At 48.7% G+C, this 16,144-nt stretch overlaps 1 protein-coding gene and 1 long non-coding RNA gene across 3 annotated transcripts in view; one reads left to right on the plus strand and one right to left on the minus strand.

Moving 5' to 3' along the window:
• The window catches only part of slc5a11 (solute carrier family 5 member 11), a 60,588-nt gene extending 50,412 nt beyond the window's left edge, over positions 1–10,176 (minus strand). For both annotated transcript variants that reach the window (XM_038819514.1, XM_038819515.1), the window contains exons 1-6: positions 9,814–10,176; positions 9,477–9,646; positions 5,809–5,880; positions 5,611–5,715; positions 5,055–5,114; positions 3,168–3,272 (exon numbers count right to left, since the gene is read on the minus strand). In XM_038819514.1, the coding sequence (XP_038675442.1) occupies positions 3,168–3,272; positions 5,055–5,114; positions 5,611–5,715; positions 5,809–5,880; positions 9,477–9,632 (498 nt within the window). In that variant the 5' untranslated portion in view covers positions 9,633–9,646; positions 9,814–10,176. The remainder of the gene's footprint in view (positions 1–3,167; positions 3,273–5,054; positions 5,115–5,610; positions 5,716–5,808; positions 5,881–9,476; positions 9,647–9,813) is intronic.
• The window catches only part of LOC119978119, a 62,532-nt gene extending 52,288 nt beyond the window's left edge, over positions 1–10,244 (plus strand). The window contains exon 4 of the long non-coding RNA XR_005463392.1: positions 10,194–10,244. This is a non-coding gene — a long non-coding RNA (uncharacterized LOC119978119). The remainder of the gene's footprint in view (positions 1–10,193) is intronic.
• The last annotated feature ends 5,900 nt before the right edge of the window (positions 10,245–16,144 follow it).

Here is a 16,144-nt window from a genome sequence, read left to right on the forward strand (position 1 = left end):
TCACTCCGGCCTCATCTCCATCCCATGAAGTATCCAGGGGGCAAATTGAACCCAGACAATTACTGCCCTATCAGTCTACTTTACATCAGTAACGTGATGGAAAGAGTCATCAACAGTGTTACCAAGTAGCACTTACTCAACTACAACCTGCTCAAAGATGCACAGTTTGGGTTCCGTCAGGGTCACTCAGCTCCTGACCTCAATACAGTCTTGGCTCGAACATGGACAAAAGATCTGGGGCGAAATTCTCCAAACCCCCGCATGGTCGGAGAATCGCCCGGGGCCGGCAAAAATCCCGCCCCCACCGTGGCAGAAATTTTCCGCCACCAGGGAATAGGCGGGGGCGGGAATTACGCCCCTCCGATCGGCGTGCCCCCCATGGCGATTCTCCAGCCCGCGATGGGCCGAAGTCCCGCCGCTGAGAGGCCAATCCCGCCGCCGTGGTTTGAACCACCTCTGGTGGCGGCGGGATCGGCGGCGCGAGCGGGCCCCCGGGGTCCTGGGGGGGCACGGGGCGATCGGACCCCGGGGGGTGCCCCCACAGTGGCCAGGCCCGCGATCGGTTCCCACCGATCGGCGTGCGGGCCAGTGCCGTGGGGGCACTCTTTTTCTTCCGCTGCCGCCATGGCCTCCACCATTGCGGAGGCGGAAGAGAATCCCCCAGCGCGCATGCGCCGGTGGTGACGTCAGCAGCAGCTGATGCACCAGCGCATGCGCAAATTGGCGAAGGCCTTTCGGCCAGCCCCGGCGCCGGGCGGCAGGCGTCAAACGCCTTGGGGGCCGGTTTTGGCACCAGTCGGCGTGGTGAGGGCTTGGCCCCCAAAGGTGCGGAGAATTCCGGGGGAGGCCCGTCGCCGGAGTGGTTGGCGCCACTCCGCTACGCCAGGACCCCCCCGCCCCACCGGGTAGGGGAGAATCCCGCCCCTGATGCCAGAGGGGAGGTAAGTGTGACTGCCCTTGACATCAAGGCAGCATTTGACCGAGTATGGCATTAAGGAGTCCTAGCTAAACTGGAGTCGAATCAGGGGGAAAACTGTCCACTGGTTGGAGTCATACCTGGCACAAAGAAAAACCATTGTGGTGGTTGGAGGTCAATCAACTCAACTCCAGGACATCACTGCAGGAGTTCCGCAGGGTAGTATCTTGGGCCCAACCATCTTCAGCTGCTTCATCCATGACCTCCCTTCCATCATAAGGTCAGAAGTGTGAATTTTTGCAGACGACTGCACAACGTTCAGCAGCATTTGTGACTCCTAAGATAATGAAGCAGTCCATGTCCAAATGCAGCAAGACCTGGACACTATCCAGGCTTGGGCTGGCAAGTGGCAAGTTACATTCACAACACACAAGTGCCAGGCAATGAAAATCTCCTAGAAGAGAGGATCTAACCATCGCCCCTTTATATTCAATAGCATTACCATCACTAAATACCCCACAATTACCATCCTGGGGGTTACCACTGATCCAAAACTGAACTGGACGAGCCACATTAATACTGTGGCTACCAGGGCTTGTAAAAGGCTAGGAATCCTACAGCAAGTAACTCACCTCCTGACTCCCCCCCTCCCCAAAGCCTGACGCCATCTACAAGGCACAAGTCAGTGGTGTAATGGAACACTCTTCACTTGCCTGGATTAGTGTGGCTCCAAATATACTCAAGAAGCTCAACACCATCCAGGACATAGCAGTCCACTTGATTGCTCATCCTTCCAAAAACATTCAAATCTTTCACCACCAACAAACAATGACAGCCGTGTGTACTATCTACAAGATGCATTGCAGTAACTCACCAAGGTTCCTTAGACAGCACCTTCCAAACCCACGACCACTACCATCTAGGACAAGAGCAACAGAACCCCACCATCTGGAGATTCCCCTCCAGGTCACTCACCACCTTGACTTGGAAATATATCACCGTTCCTTGACTGTCACTTAGGCAACATCCTGGAACTCTCACCCTAACAGCACAGTGGATGTACCTACACCTCAAGGACTGCAGCAGTTCAAGAAGGCAACTCACCACCACCTTCTGAAGGGCAACTAGGGATGGACAATAAATGCTGGCCTAACCAGCGATGCCCAGATCCCAGAAATGAATTTTAAAAAAGAACAAAACCTGAATCTTGGGAGTTTCAAAATTTGAAACAAATGTATCAACTATCTCACTATTTGACCTGATGCCATGAGACTTCGTAGGGTCCAGAGTCAATGTTGAGGTGTCCAAGGGAAACTCCCTGCATACTACAGTACTGCGCTACCATCTCCAGTGGGTCTCTCCTGCTCGGGAAACTGGATATTGCTCGGGATGGCAATTGTCTAGAGTATGATTCCAGGACTATGACTATGTCAGGCCATTGCATGACTAGTTTGTGGAACAGCAGTGCCAATCTTGGCACAATCCCCCAGCTGTTAATAAGCAGAACTTTGGAAGATTAGCAGGACTGAGGATGCTGTTATGTTTCAGTGCTTAGATCGATGCCAAGTGGTCCGACCGATTCCATTTCTATTTTTACTTTGTCGCAGATTGTTACAACTGAGTGGCTTGCTCTGCCATTTCAGAGGGCAGTTAAGAGTCCGCTGCATTGTTGTGTGTCTAGAATCACATGCAGGAGAAGACAGGAGATTTCCTTCCCTAAAAAGCATTATTGAACCAGATGATAATCAGCGATAGTTTCATGGGCACCATAACTGGGGCTAGCTTTTAATTCCAAATTTATTTATTAATTGAATTTACATTCCTGCAGCTTCTGTGGTCAAGTGACATCATCACTGTACCACCGTCTTTCTTCCTTCTCTACAAGGGTCGCCAAAGAGTGCTTATTCTTCACACGTGCGGCAATTCTAATCTCCTGCACCCACCTAATCCATATATCTTTTATATGCAAGTGACTCTGCTGTGTTTTGTTTCAATCATTTGCACGATTCCCTTTCCTTGTTTAACTTAACCTGTTTCAATGTTGGAAATTCCAGGCGGAACGTTTCTTCCTACAGGTCATGTGCAATTTTTCCTCCTCATTTCATTCCTAATCATTAAGGGTTACATTCATTCGGTTTGTGTGTGCTAATCATGTGTGAGCATCCTCTAGATTTAGCAATTTTCTGTTTTTCTCCCTTGAAAATTTTGTTACACAGTCTTCAAGTTGGGCTTTTCAAAATTACATACTTACCGATATCTTTGTGAATATATAGATGAACAAATAAAGAATTGCAATAAAGAGCCGAATTCTTTGACCTCCAAATCGTTTTAGTAAATATTCAGGCATCGTGGTGACCTGCAGAGAGACAATATGTTCATCCCATTTGTATCACTGATAGAACGCAAGAGATTACATGGGAATCAGAATGGAATGAGGCTTTTATAAATGTTTTTGCATGCCCATTTGAAACAACAAAAGTGAATCACAGGCCCACCCAGAGGACTGAAAAGTTGAAATGGACCATAATGAGAATAACTGGAAGACACCATAGCTCAGGACAGGCACGATAAGGAATAATTAGAGATTGTGTCAGTTACAGCTCGTAGATAGTGCTCTAGCTTGGAGTTGAAGGTTATGGGTTCAAGACCCACTCCAGAGACTTGAGCAGAACAGTAGGCTGACTGTCCAGTGCAACACTAAGGAGAGCAACCCTATCAGATGCTGGGCTGGATTTCGTCATTTAGTTGGCGGCACAGTGGTAAGCACTGCGGCCTCACAGGACCCAGGTTCAATTTCAGCCTTGGGTGACTGTCTGTGGAGTCTGCGTGTCTGCGTGAGTTTCCTCTGGGTGTCCCAGTTTCCTCGCACAGTCCAAAGATGTACAGGTTAGGTGGATTGACCATGCTAAATTGCCCCCAAGTGTCCAAAGATTGGGTGGGATTACGGGGATGGAGCAGGGGAGTGGGCCTAGGTAACATGCTTTTTTAGAGAGGATCGGTGTTGACCCGATGGGTTGAATGGCCTCATTCTGCACTTTAGGGACTCTATGATTGTGGTAGGGATCCCACCAATGAGTCCAAAAGCAGGGGGTGACCCTGTGGGATTCAGGACTGCTTTCTGTCAGCAGCAACCATCGAGATGATTTCCTCAAATGGTTCAGAACTGCACATCGGTGGCAGCTCATGAGGGCATCTAATCAGGAGCAGGGGCCACTGCTGTCAAATAGTCAAAATAAAAGGATGCAATGGATGGCCGCGTCCTCACAATCGGGTAAAAGGGATCGGGGGGGCACCAGATGAATCAGGCAAACATGGTAGATGGGGTGGGGGAAGTTGCTGAGGGAAGATGGTGTCATTGTGGTGGGTGGATGGCCATTGCCTTTGGAGCGACCTCCATGGGCCAAAGAGTATCTAAATAGGAGGGCATCGCAAGCTGACAGAGATTGCCAGGGTCTAGCTGGCTACTGTTAAAATGCCAGCGACAGCAGGAAGATGTCGTTAATTGGCCATTAAGTGGTTCAATTGCACTCTAGATTGGAGGCTGGTTCACCACTGTTCCCCACTGTTCCCCACTGCTGGTAAGATGGCCTGGTAGCAATAAGATGACAGGCAAGCTAACCCTACCTTCCCACTCCATTTTATGCCCCCTCCCACCCCTGCTGCCCCATCCAGCTCACATGAGACATTAAACCAAGACCTTGTTACCCCTCACAGCTGAATATAAAAGAACACTTAGCAGTATTTCAGAGAAGTACAAGAGATTTCTTCCTGATGGTCTGGCCAAAATTTACCCTTCAACGAACATCATTAAACCCAACAGTGACAATACTTCAAAAAATGAATTAAATTGGCTGTAATTTCTTTGGGACATCCTGAAATTGTGAACTGCCCTATTGTAATACAAGTTCCTTATTGACATTGATTGGATGGTAGATGACCTGCTTAACCTGACTCTAGATTACCTACTGTGCCAGCTGGGAGGGAAAAAGGATTTTCTGCCTAACCTCCAGGCTACTGTGTGCACTGTCTGTGCTATTGGGACTGATCCCCAGGCGAAATCCAAGAGGAATGAAATAAATGTGGGAATGGACAATTTTCCGGTGAATAAAGTAAACAGTTTGTTGTTGAAAACCTTTACCTGGGCTGCAATGTAGATGGGGAGAAAAAACCATGCCAGCAGGATCAGAATAACCATGCCCTAGAAAAGGAAAATAGAGGAATTACTACAGTAGGAATGGAGCAAGAAGATATTATCTATTGAGTGTTGTGATCTTACCTCTTCAGAAAACCTTACCCCCAGTGACTCCCCACCCAAGTGATTGCCCCCTATGAACCCCCCCCCCCCTCCCCCCCACTCAGCCCAACAACACATCCAAGAAAGGAATGGCATTTATTCCAGAGTACTAAGTGGAACTCCATGTTTTATGAAATATTAACAATTAGGATTTTAATGATCAGGAAGCCAGCAATAGGAGTGACAAAGGATTTATTTAACAGAACATAAAGTCTGCCCACGGCAGTACTATTTACAATTCACAGTCCTCGTTGGGACAACCAACATGCTTTGTTCTGCGCAGTGTTCCTAATCTCATACTGCCATAATACAACATGGAGAGGGAAGAGAGAGTCTTTATCAATAGGTCACCTTTCTATACTGACTCATAAAACAAAACAAGTGTGTTAAAGGAACTCACATTGAACTCATATGCGCTGACTGCAATCCCAGAGGCTGCTCCTGTGCCAGCCAATCCGATGAAATGACCGCTTCCCACATTGCTGGCAAACAGCGATGCTCCAATCTAAAAGAGAAGAGTGAAAGAAGTCTAAGACCAGGCAGGTTCAAGTTCTATGGTCTACAGTCAAAAAATGAGATCACAAGCCAAAATACTCACCGGCCACCATACCATGTCCTTCCCAGCTAAAAAGTAGCCTTTGACAGTGTTCCGATTTGTCCTGCACATAGACTGACAGAAACAATGCATCATTCTTAATCCAAGATAACTTTGTGTAGTGATTGTAAGGTCACACATCAGCATGATGATCTAATGGTTCTCCAGGTGGTGCAGTGGTCCACCTGGATTCTTTGTTGTGCCACATCCTGAAAAAGAGTTGGAGGGCAATCCATTCCTGCCATTTTCATACAGAAGATTTTCCCATGTCAACAGGCCTGTGCTGACCATCTGATTGGTCTCACTTCTCTGCTCTTTCCCCCAACCCTTTATTACTATCTAATTCCATTTTGAAAGTTACTATTCAACTTTTCACACATAGCATTCCAGATTAATAAAAGACTGGGCAGGATCCTCCGATTGAGAGGTGAAGTGCTAATGCCGGGACTGAATCGCGAGAGTTCTACATTGATGAAAGTGGTGCCGGTCCCAGAGTGATTCAGGACACATTAATGGGCTAGCACTGGTGCCACGTGGAACTAGTGCAATTCCAACCAACACCGGCATCTGATTCGCCGGGATCGGGATTGACACTGGAGAGCCTGACAGGTTGCAGCCACATATAAGCACCCCACACTCCTCAAACACATTCATTCCAGCCAAGGTGATGCCACTCTAAAGAGGGGCCTCCAGATTAGCAGATGCGAAGCTAGAGACATTGTTGTGGAGTGGAGGATAGGCAGGACACCCTGCTCTCTGGGGTGGGTATGAGGCTACCACCCGCGGATGTAAACTGGGCCTGGACTCAGTGGCAGAGGCCATGAGCGCCGTGTGCCCCACCGCCAGAACCAGGCAGCAGTGCAGGAAGAAGCTGCACAACCTCCTCAGGGTGGCTTGGATGAGTCACCACCTCCGTGCCCCTGACACCACTCCCGTCCCACACCCATTACACTCTCCCCCCCCCCCCCCCACCCCCCAATACGGACCCCACCAGACAGATTGGCAGGCAGCGTTGGGTGAGGGTGAGAAAACCCCCAGGCCAGACAGGGTGCGCTACCTCCATGCCCCTGACACCACCCTAATCCCAAATACCCATAGTAACCCCCCCCCCCCTTAGGAGGGGTTGAACCCTACCCACCAACAGTCTGCCTGCACCCCACCCTGCACCATATGCCAACACCCATACTGCCCGCCATGGCCGGGTGCCCTACACACCAACAGCTGCGGACCCCCTTACTGACCGCGTCGAAACAGCTCAGAACGTTGGTGAATAGGTGTTTATTGTGCTTTCTCATAGGTGTTGTGCACTAGCTCCTATCGCTAACCTATGCCCTGCACCATTTTCTGTCCCTGCCCCCCCCCCCCCCCCCCCCCCCCCCCCGCCCAGGGGAAGGTGGCCCCCAACCACAGGGAGAGAGAGAAGACCGGAGGGGTCCTGCCCAACATACATGCTCCTCACGGCTACAGAGCAGAGGGAGTTGGACCTGGTCGGTGTGCCCATGGAGCGGGCAGTTGCTGAGGTGGAGGCTGGCATCAGAGAAGCACGTGAGCCCCCAATGGATTGTGGTGTCCTATGGCACGTGTGGCACTCCCTCTTCAGGTCACAGGGCGGGAATTGCAGCAGGCCGCTTCCACACCCGATATACGGCCTGAGGAACCATCTCGACAGAGCATTAGTGCCTGTAAGGCCAGAAAGGTAGACACCAATTAAGTTGGTATGGGTGCAGGACATAGGTTAGCGATAGGAGCTAGTGCACAACACCTGTGAAAAAGCACAATAAACACCTATTCACCAACGTTTAGATTATAGAGAAATACAGCACAGAACAGGCCCTTTGGCCCACGATGTTGCGCCGAACTTTTGTCCTTGGTTAATCATAGAATTTTGGACAATTTTTCATGGCCAATCCACCCAACCTGCACATCTTTGGACTGTGGGAGGAAACCGGAGCACCCGAGGAAACCCACGCAGTCACGGGGAGGATGTGCAGACTCCACACAGACAGTGACCCAAGTCGAAATCGAACTTGGGACCCTGGAGCTGTGAAGCAATTGTGCTATCCACAATGCTACCGTGCTGCCCTTAAGAAGTTAACCTACACTCCATTATTCTACCCTAATCCAAGTACCTATCCAATAGCCGCTTGAAGGTCCCTAACTTTTCCGACTCAACTACTACCACAGGCAGTGCATTCCATGCCCCCACTACTCTCTGGGTAAAGAACCTACCTCTGACATCCCCTCTATATCTTCCACCATTTATCTTAAATTTATGTCCCCTTGTAATGGTGTGTTCCACCCGGGGAAAAAGTCTCTGACTGTCTACTCTATCTATTCCCCTGATCATCTTATAAACCTCTATCAAGTCGCCCCTCATCCTTCTCCGTTCTAATGAGAAAAGGCCTAGCACCCTCAACCTTTCCTCGTATGACCTACTCTCCATTCCAGGCAACATCCTGGTAAATCTCCTTTGCACCTTTTCCAAAGCTTCCACATCCTTCCTAAAATGAGGTGACCAGAACTGCACACAGTACTCCAAATGTGGCCTGACCAAGGTTTTGTACAGCTGCATCATCACCTCACGGCTCTTAAATTCAATCCCTCTGCTAATGAACGCTAGCACACCATAGGCCGTCTTCACAGCTCTATCCACTTGAGTGGCAACTTTCAAAGAACTATGAACATAGACTCCAAGATCTCTCTGCTCCTCCACATCACCAAGAACCCTACCATTAACCCTGTATTCCGCATTCAGATTTGTCCTTCCAAAATGGACAACCTCACACTTGTCAGGGTTAAACTCCATCTGCCACTTCTCAGCCCAGCTCTGCATTCTATCTATGTCTCTTTGAAGCCGACAACAGCCCTCCTCACTATCCACAACTCCACCAACGTTCTGAGCTGTTTCGATCCTCTGGGAGCAGAGTATGTGTTGGGAGCAGGGATGGGGGTGTGGTGGGTGCGGGGGGAGGGAGGGAGGCGGGAGAGTCCGTTGAGAGGCTGCTTATGTCAACTCTAGTTCCTTTGCCTTGTTTTACCTTAACTCTGTGTCCTCTCCTTTATACTTTGTCAAAACCCCCATGATTTTGAAAACCTCAAATGAATCTCTCCTTAACATTCTCTGCTCTAAGAAGAACAATCCCAGCTTCTCCAATCTGTCAACATATCTGAAATACCCTCATTCCAGGTACCATTCTGATAAATTCCACACGTGCCCCTCTTAAAGGGAGCTGTTGAACAATCTGAAGAAGGCAGTGGCGGAATGCAGAGGACTGAAAATCGAGCAATTGACCAGAGGGAGGGCTTTATGGATATGCACTGGATGTCTTAGTGACGGGGATAGAAAAGAGTAGTGAAGCCACATTTCCACAGAGAGCTAGGAATCAAAATGCCTGTTTAACTCAGAGTGAATAAGAGACAGATTTCAGAACCTGCGAGCTATAAATAGCTGGCCAAGCACCAATCAGAATTAGAGAGTGTTTGACATTGTGATATGCCTACTGTACAGATTTCCGGTGCAATCATGTCACACCCACACTAGCATTGTTACAGTCAGGCTGCACCACAAACATTTCACTGTGTGGCCAAACTCACACAATTCCTATCCATCGTCCCATCCATCACCATTTCCCACACCAAGAAAATTGGCTACGAGTCAATAAAGCCCTTACCCAGAGTCCTACAGCCAAGACACACGCTAAATATACGACCAGGACCACAATATCAATCACATCCAGTGTTTGTGCTGTTGGAGGTTGGGCAGGGTCCAATGTGCTGTCTGGGCCGTTGGTTGTCTTCTCCATGGCGAAAGGATTCTTGGTCTTCATCTCCGTATCCCAAGCTTTGATGAGATTTTTTTTCAAAAAAAGAGAAATGGGATTTGGTATTTGGAAAAATGAAATGATCAGAATTTTCTGCTTGTAAAATATCAAAAAAGTGCCTTGAAGATACATCTATAATCTCAGAGAGTGTTGATTGAGCAGATCGACTCTGTTTAATGCATCTTACCTGGCTTTCAGGAACAACTCTTAATCTTTAGATGCACATTACATAGTAATGCTGAGGTAACGCTCATGTGTGAGGCGCTATCATGGTAACAGGCAGGCGCAGGTAATCTTCCAGTACCAGTGGGAACTGCTCTCCAAACAGGGCTCAGAAGAAAATGTTCTCTCTTTATCGTTCTGAAAGACCAAATTCCAACCTTACGTGTTGTTTGGTAAATGAATAAATTCACATTGGGTTAAAGTTTAAGTCAAATATATTTCTCTGATGTTAATCTATGTGCAGCCAGGGAGCATCAATCAGCGCAACTGAACCTTGGAGTTCTTTAACCTTTATAACCCAGAAGCCCAGTATTCTGTGATTTATACCACTCTTCATTTTCACAGGATGACAACACCTTACTCCTTGGCCTCTGATGATACGACCGATCAGCCTCAAGCTGAGAGATCTATAAGAATGTTGCACCTTCATTCTTCAATTTATACTCACGCTATCTTTATCATAGGTCGGGGGAAATTCTCAACTAATGGGATCTTGCTGGCAAGGGAAGCTTTTTGTTGGCTGGGATGTGTGTGTGGGAAGTGATGTGTGTATATGGGTTAATTAGTGTCAATCACTAATCCGGCACCTTTTCTCATTAGAATGGATTGTGTTCCATGTGGCGCTGGTGCTAGCCCCTCAACAGTCACTGAATTGGTCCAGGTGCGGCGCTAGTTTCGCTGTTGTGGAAGTCCATGAATCCTCCCCGGCATCAACACTTTGGCTGTAAAATTCAGACACTTCGACTAATTTACTATTCAAACGAGTTATCCAGATTCCTTATTTGCAAGCTGAATAAAAATACAAGTTAACAGTTCAATCCAAATTTATTTTCAAACACAATGGCGCCATTCTCCGACCTCGTTGCGTTCTCGAGAACCACGGCAGGCGCCAAACAGTTTGCAATGCAACCAGTCTGCTCCCGTAGGCGAAATCAGGATCTCACGGTAGCGAGGCGATAAACCAATTATCACCACTTGAGCCCTATTTCCTTACAATTAACTGGAGCGACCCCATATCCAACAGCCTCCCGTGATTCAGCGGCCTCCCAAGCGTGTGATTATGCTCGCGTCGATTAGCACTCCTTTTTCAAAATGTGAACCTGGCGGAAGGGCTTCTGTGGGGAGCTGAGGAGATGAGTAACCAGCTTTGCTCACAGGCAAAGAGCCCGGAAGTGCTTGGCTTTTCACCCCAGTGCTCGGCAGGGAGTAGGAGACCCTTGACTGGAGGTGGGGCACCCTCCACAGGGATAGGCCGCTGTGGTGATATGCATCACTGTAAATACACAAGGGGTTAATGTAAATACACTACGACTAAGTAAACACTAGAGGGAGCACCAGATATGTCATGACATGCAGACATACAGCTAATCAATTCGTAGAGTAGGACATGACGAATAGACAGTCAAGATACCCAGAGGTGACACTACCACAAGGGGGCATTACACAACCCATATATAAGGACAGGGCACACATGCTCTGCCTCTTTCCACAGGTGACACTTAGAGAGTAGGACAGGGGCAGACTGGTTAGTTAGACTGAGTTATTATAGCAAGATTAGCAGGAGAGTCAAACTCATAGAGAACTGTGTTAATGGTTCAATAAATCACATTGAACTTATTTCAAAGTCTGGAGTACATAACACAACATGGTACCAGTAGTGCATTTTGAATCTATATAGTTCAACTCAGCAAGATCCGTGACTACCAGCAACAGCACCTAGGCAAGATGATCGAGATTCCGGTTCCTCAGCAGCTCAGGTACCACGGCAATCTCAGTGCCAACTGGTGTGCATTCAACCAGAGATTTGAGATTTACATAGTAGCATCCGACCTAGATGGCGTGGCCAATGCTGAGAAGGTAGATCTTCCACTCACCATTGCGGGTGAAAGTGCAACAGAAATCTTCAACTCCTTCAAGTACTCCAAAGGGCAGGACAAGAGAGACTTTCAGACTGTCCTGGACAAGTTTGAAAACTACTGCAAGGTGAACACAACAACAAAACCTACAAAAACAACAACAAAGACAACAACAAGAAGCGTACCAGAGGCAACAAACACAACAACAAGCACGTTAATAACAATAATGACAACAACACTGGAACAACGGCTGGTAGACATGGTACAACTCTGCCCATGAAGGACAATGTTACTGCTCAGCTCAGAACAATGGCGAGAGTGCAAACATACCATGGCATGTCAACGCATCTTAACAATTCCCGTTTGCTACACTACGGACAAGCAAACCAGCTTTCAGGAAAGATGTCATCAAGAATTTCTACCATGAGCATAAAAAAAGAGTCCACCTCAGACAATGAAGTGATTTGACCATTTGAACACCATCTGATGCCTTCTTGGTTACGTAAACACCAGGACACTGATGGCGTTCACAAGGGAATGACAACATCACCATCGACACTTCCATAACAGCACAAGAAAGCCACTCGACCATGTAAATGTATGAACTTTGGACTCATAACTATTCTTTGATCTTATATCGTCATCACAATCATCATAACTTGTACATGTCATCACTTATTTACCTGTTTCTGTTCAATTTTTCTTTAACACTGTACAGAAAATATGTAACACAAAAAAAGGGGGATGTGGTGATATGCATCACTGCAAATGCACAAGGGGTTAATGTGAATACATTATGACTAAGTAAACACTAGAGGGGGCACCAGAGACGTAATGACATGCAGACATACAACTAATGAACACATAGAATAGGACACGACCAGAGGTGACACTACCACAAGGAGGCATTACACAACACATATATAAGGACAGGGCACACATGCTCTGTCTCTTTCCACAGGCGACACTTAGAGAGTAGGACAGGGGCAGATCAGAAGCATCACTCCCACCACGTGGCTTAGATCAGACTGGTTAGTTAGACTGAGTTACTTTCGCAAGATTAGCAGGAGAGTCAAACTCATAGAGAACTTTGCTAATGTTTCAATAAATCACATTACGAAAAAGATGAAGTTTGGACTGCTGTATCCGGTCCGTCTCTGGGTCACGTACGAGGAGCAACATTTTTATTTTGAGTCGACCGAGGAAGCAATGGACTTTGCGAAAAGGAAAGGACTCGTGGCGAACTAAGGACTTTGAACTTTGCTGCAAAGTTCACGTTAAAAAGTTTCTTGTTTTTCATTTTTCAGACTTTATTTGTAATGCCTTCTGAATTGATTTGGAGCCAGTTGCAGAGCTGAGTGAGTTAAAGTTTACATTTGCACTGATGGGGAATGGAGGTGTGTTTGTCAGATGCTGGATCTTCTGTTTGATCTTTTCTTTGTTTATCGTATTTTTTTCTAGGCCAATTGTGTTGGGACTGGTTTTTTGTTTGAGTATGTGTGTATGAGCGGGGGGGAGGAGGGTGGGGAGGGAACAATAGGGTGGGGGAATGCCTGGTGCCTTGGGCGGAGGTCACCAAGCTAGCTGGGTGGGCTAGCTCACGGAAGCGCAGTGGGGGGTGAGCTTGTTCAAGGGGTCGGTTTGTGCTGTTACTAAGGGGGGAGGGGGGAAGATGTTCTGCTGACGGAGGAGGGACTATTGCTGAGGGACAGAAAGGAGGTTGGGGGCAGAGGCTGCCTGGGGACGTGCCGGTGGAGGCGTGGGGCGCGGGCTGGAAACTGGCCCAAGAAAGGTGATGGCTGATCGGAGAGGGGGGGGGGCAATGAGCCCCCCAACTAGGCTGATCACCTGGAATGTAAGAGGACTAAATGGGCCGGTTCAGAGGTCACGCGTGTTCGCACATCTGAGGGGACTAAAGGCGGATGTGGTAATGCTACAGGAGACGCACCTTAGAGTAGCTGATCAGATCAGATTAAGGAAGGGATGGGTGAGACAGATTTTTCACTCGGGGCTGGACTTGAAGACTAGAGGGGTCGCGATCCTGATTAATAAGCGAGTGGTGTTTGAGGAGGGAATAATAGTTACGGATGTGGGAGGCCGGTACATTCTGGTCAGTGGGAAACTGGAGGGGGTGCAGGTGGTACTAGTAAAATGTGTATGCGCCAAATTGGGATGATGTGGAGTTTACAAGGAGGATGCTAGATTTGCATAAATTGGTCATGGGAGGGGACTTCAACACAGTTATTGACCCTGGTTTAGACCGGTCGAGCTCAAAGATGGGCAGGGTGCCAGCAATGGCAAAGGAGCTAAAGGGGTTCATGGAGCAAATGGGGGGGATGGACCCATGGAGCTTTGGGCATCTGAGAGTGAAGGAGTTTTCCTTCTACTTGCACGTGCATAAAGTGTACTCCCGGATTGATTTTTTAAAATTTTGAACAGGGCTCTACTGACTGGGGTGGTGGACACGGGCGATCACAACCTCAGATCATCCCCCGCACTGGGTTGACCTACAGGTTAGCAAGGAGAATAGCCAGCGCCCGCACTGGAGGCTGGACTTGGGACTTTTTGCTGATGAAGAGGTGTGCGGGCGGCTGAGGAAATGTATGCAGAACTACCTGAAAGTCAACGACACGGGTGAAGTTTCAGCGGCAGTGGTCTGGGAGGCATTGAAGGCGGTGGTTAGAGGGGAGCTGATCTCGATATGGGTCCACAGGGAGAAGGTAGACAGAGCAGAGACTGATAAAGGAGATATTGCAGATTGACAGGAGGTATGCGGAGACCCCAGAGGCAGGTCTTTTAAGGGAACGACGGAGGCGACAGGCGGAGTTTGGCATGTTAACTACAGGGAGCGCAGTAGAGCAACTGAGGAAGGCTGGGGGGGGCGATCTATGAGCATGGGGATAAGGCCAGCAGAATACTTGCACAGCAGCTTAGAAAGAGGGAGGCAGCCAGAGAGCTAGGGAAAGTAAAGGATGGGGACGGGAGCCTGGTTGGGGACTCAGCTGGGGTGAATAAGGCGTTCAAGGAATTATACAGTAGGCTGTTTGGGTCGGAACCACCAGCGGGACTGGAGGAGATGAGGCACTTCTTAGGGGGGCTGAATTTCTCGAAGGTGAACGGGGGGTCGGTAGAAGGGCTGGGGGCCCCATTCGTGTTGGAAGAGATAGCAGAGGCCATGCAGGCGGGTAAAGCCCCGGGGCCGGACGGGTACCCAGTGGAGTTCTATGAAAAAGTTCTCTGGGATATTGGGGCCGCTGTTGATGAGGACATTCAATGAGGCAAGGGAGCGTGGGTTGCTTCCCCCGACGATGTCACAGGTCACAATCTCATTGATCCTGAAGTGGGACAAGGACCCGGAGCTGTGTGGGTCCTATAGGCCGATATCCCGATTGAATGTGGACGCCAAACTGCTGGCCAAAATCTTGTCCTCTATCATTGAGAATTGTGTTCTGGACGTTATTGGGGAGGACCAAACAGGGTTTGTTAAGGGAAGGCAGTTGGTGGCCAATGTAAGAAGGTTGTTAAATGTGATCATGATGCCCCCGGAAGGTAGGGAGGTGGAGGTAGTGATCGCAATGGATGCAGAAAAGGCTTTTATCGGGTAGAATGGGATTATCTGTGGGAGGTACTGAGACGGTTCGGATTTGGGCAGGGCTTTATTGACTGTGTCTGGTTACTGTATCAGGCTACTGTTGCGAGCATACGAATAAATAGGACATCGGACTATTTTAGGCTGCATCGAGGGACGAGACAGGGATGCCCCCTCTCCCCACTGTTGTTCGCGTTAGCCATAGAGCCGCTGGCAATTGCGCTGAGAGCCTCAAGGGGCTGGTCCGGGGGGGAGTGGAACACAGAGTCTCGCTTTACGCAGACGACCTGCTCCTGTATGTATCGGACCCATTAGAGGGAATGGAAGAAATTATGAGGATTCTGAGGGAATTCGGCTATTTTTCGGGGTATAAACTAAATATGGGGAAAAGTGAGATGTTTGCGGTCCAGGCAAGGGGGCAGGAGAGGCGACTGGGGGAACTGCCATTTAGAGTGGTCGGGGGAAGCTTTCAGTACCTAGGCATCCAGGTGGCACGGGAATGGGAACGGCTGCACAAGCTAAATCTGGCCTGACTAGTGGACCAAATGAAGGACGATTTTCGGAGATGGGACGCGCTTCCGTTGTCAATTGCTGGGAGGGTGCAGACAGTGAAAATGACGATCCTCCCAAGATTCCTGTTTGTGTTTCAGTGTCTCCCCATCTTTATTCTGCGGTCCTTTTTTAAACGGGTCAATGAGGTAATCTCTGGCTTTGTATGGGCGGGCAAGACCCCGTGAGTAAAAAAGGGATGCTTGAGCGGAGCCGGGGTGGGGGGGGGGGGCTGGCGCTGACGAACTTCAGTAATTACTATTGGGCGGCGAACATAGCCATGCTCAGGAAGTGGGTGGTGT

The sequence above is a fragment of the Scyliorhinus canicula genome, chromosome 15, assembly GCF_902713615.1.
Source record: "Scyliorhinus canicula chromosome 15, sScyCan1.1, whole genome shotgun sequence".
Taxonomy (NCBI): Eukaryota; Metazoa; Chordata; class Chondrichthyes; order Carcharhiniformes; family Scyliorhinidae; genus Scyliorhinus; species Scyliorhinus canicula.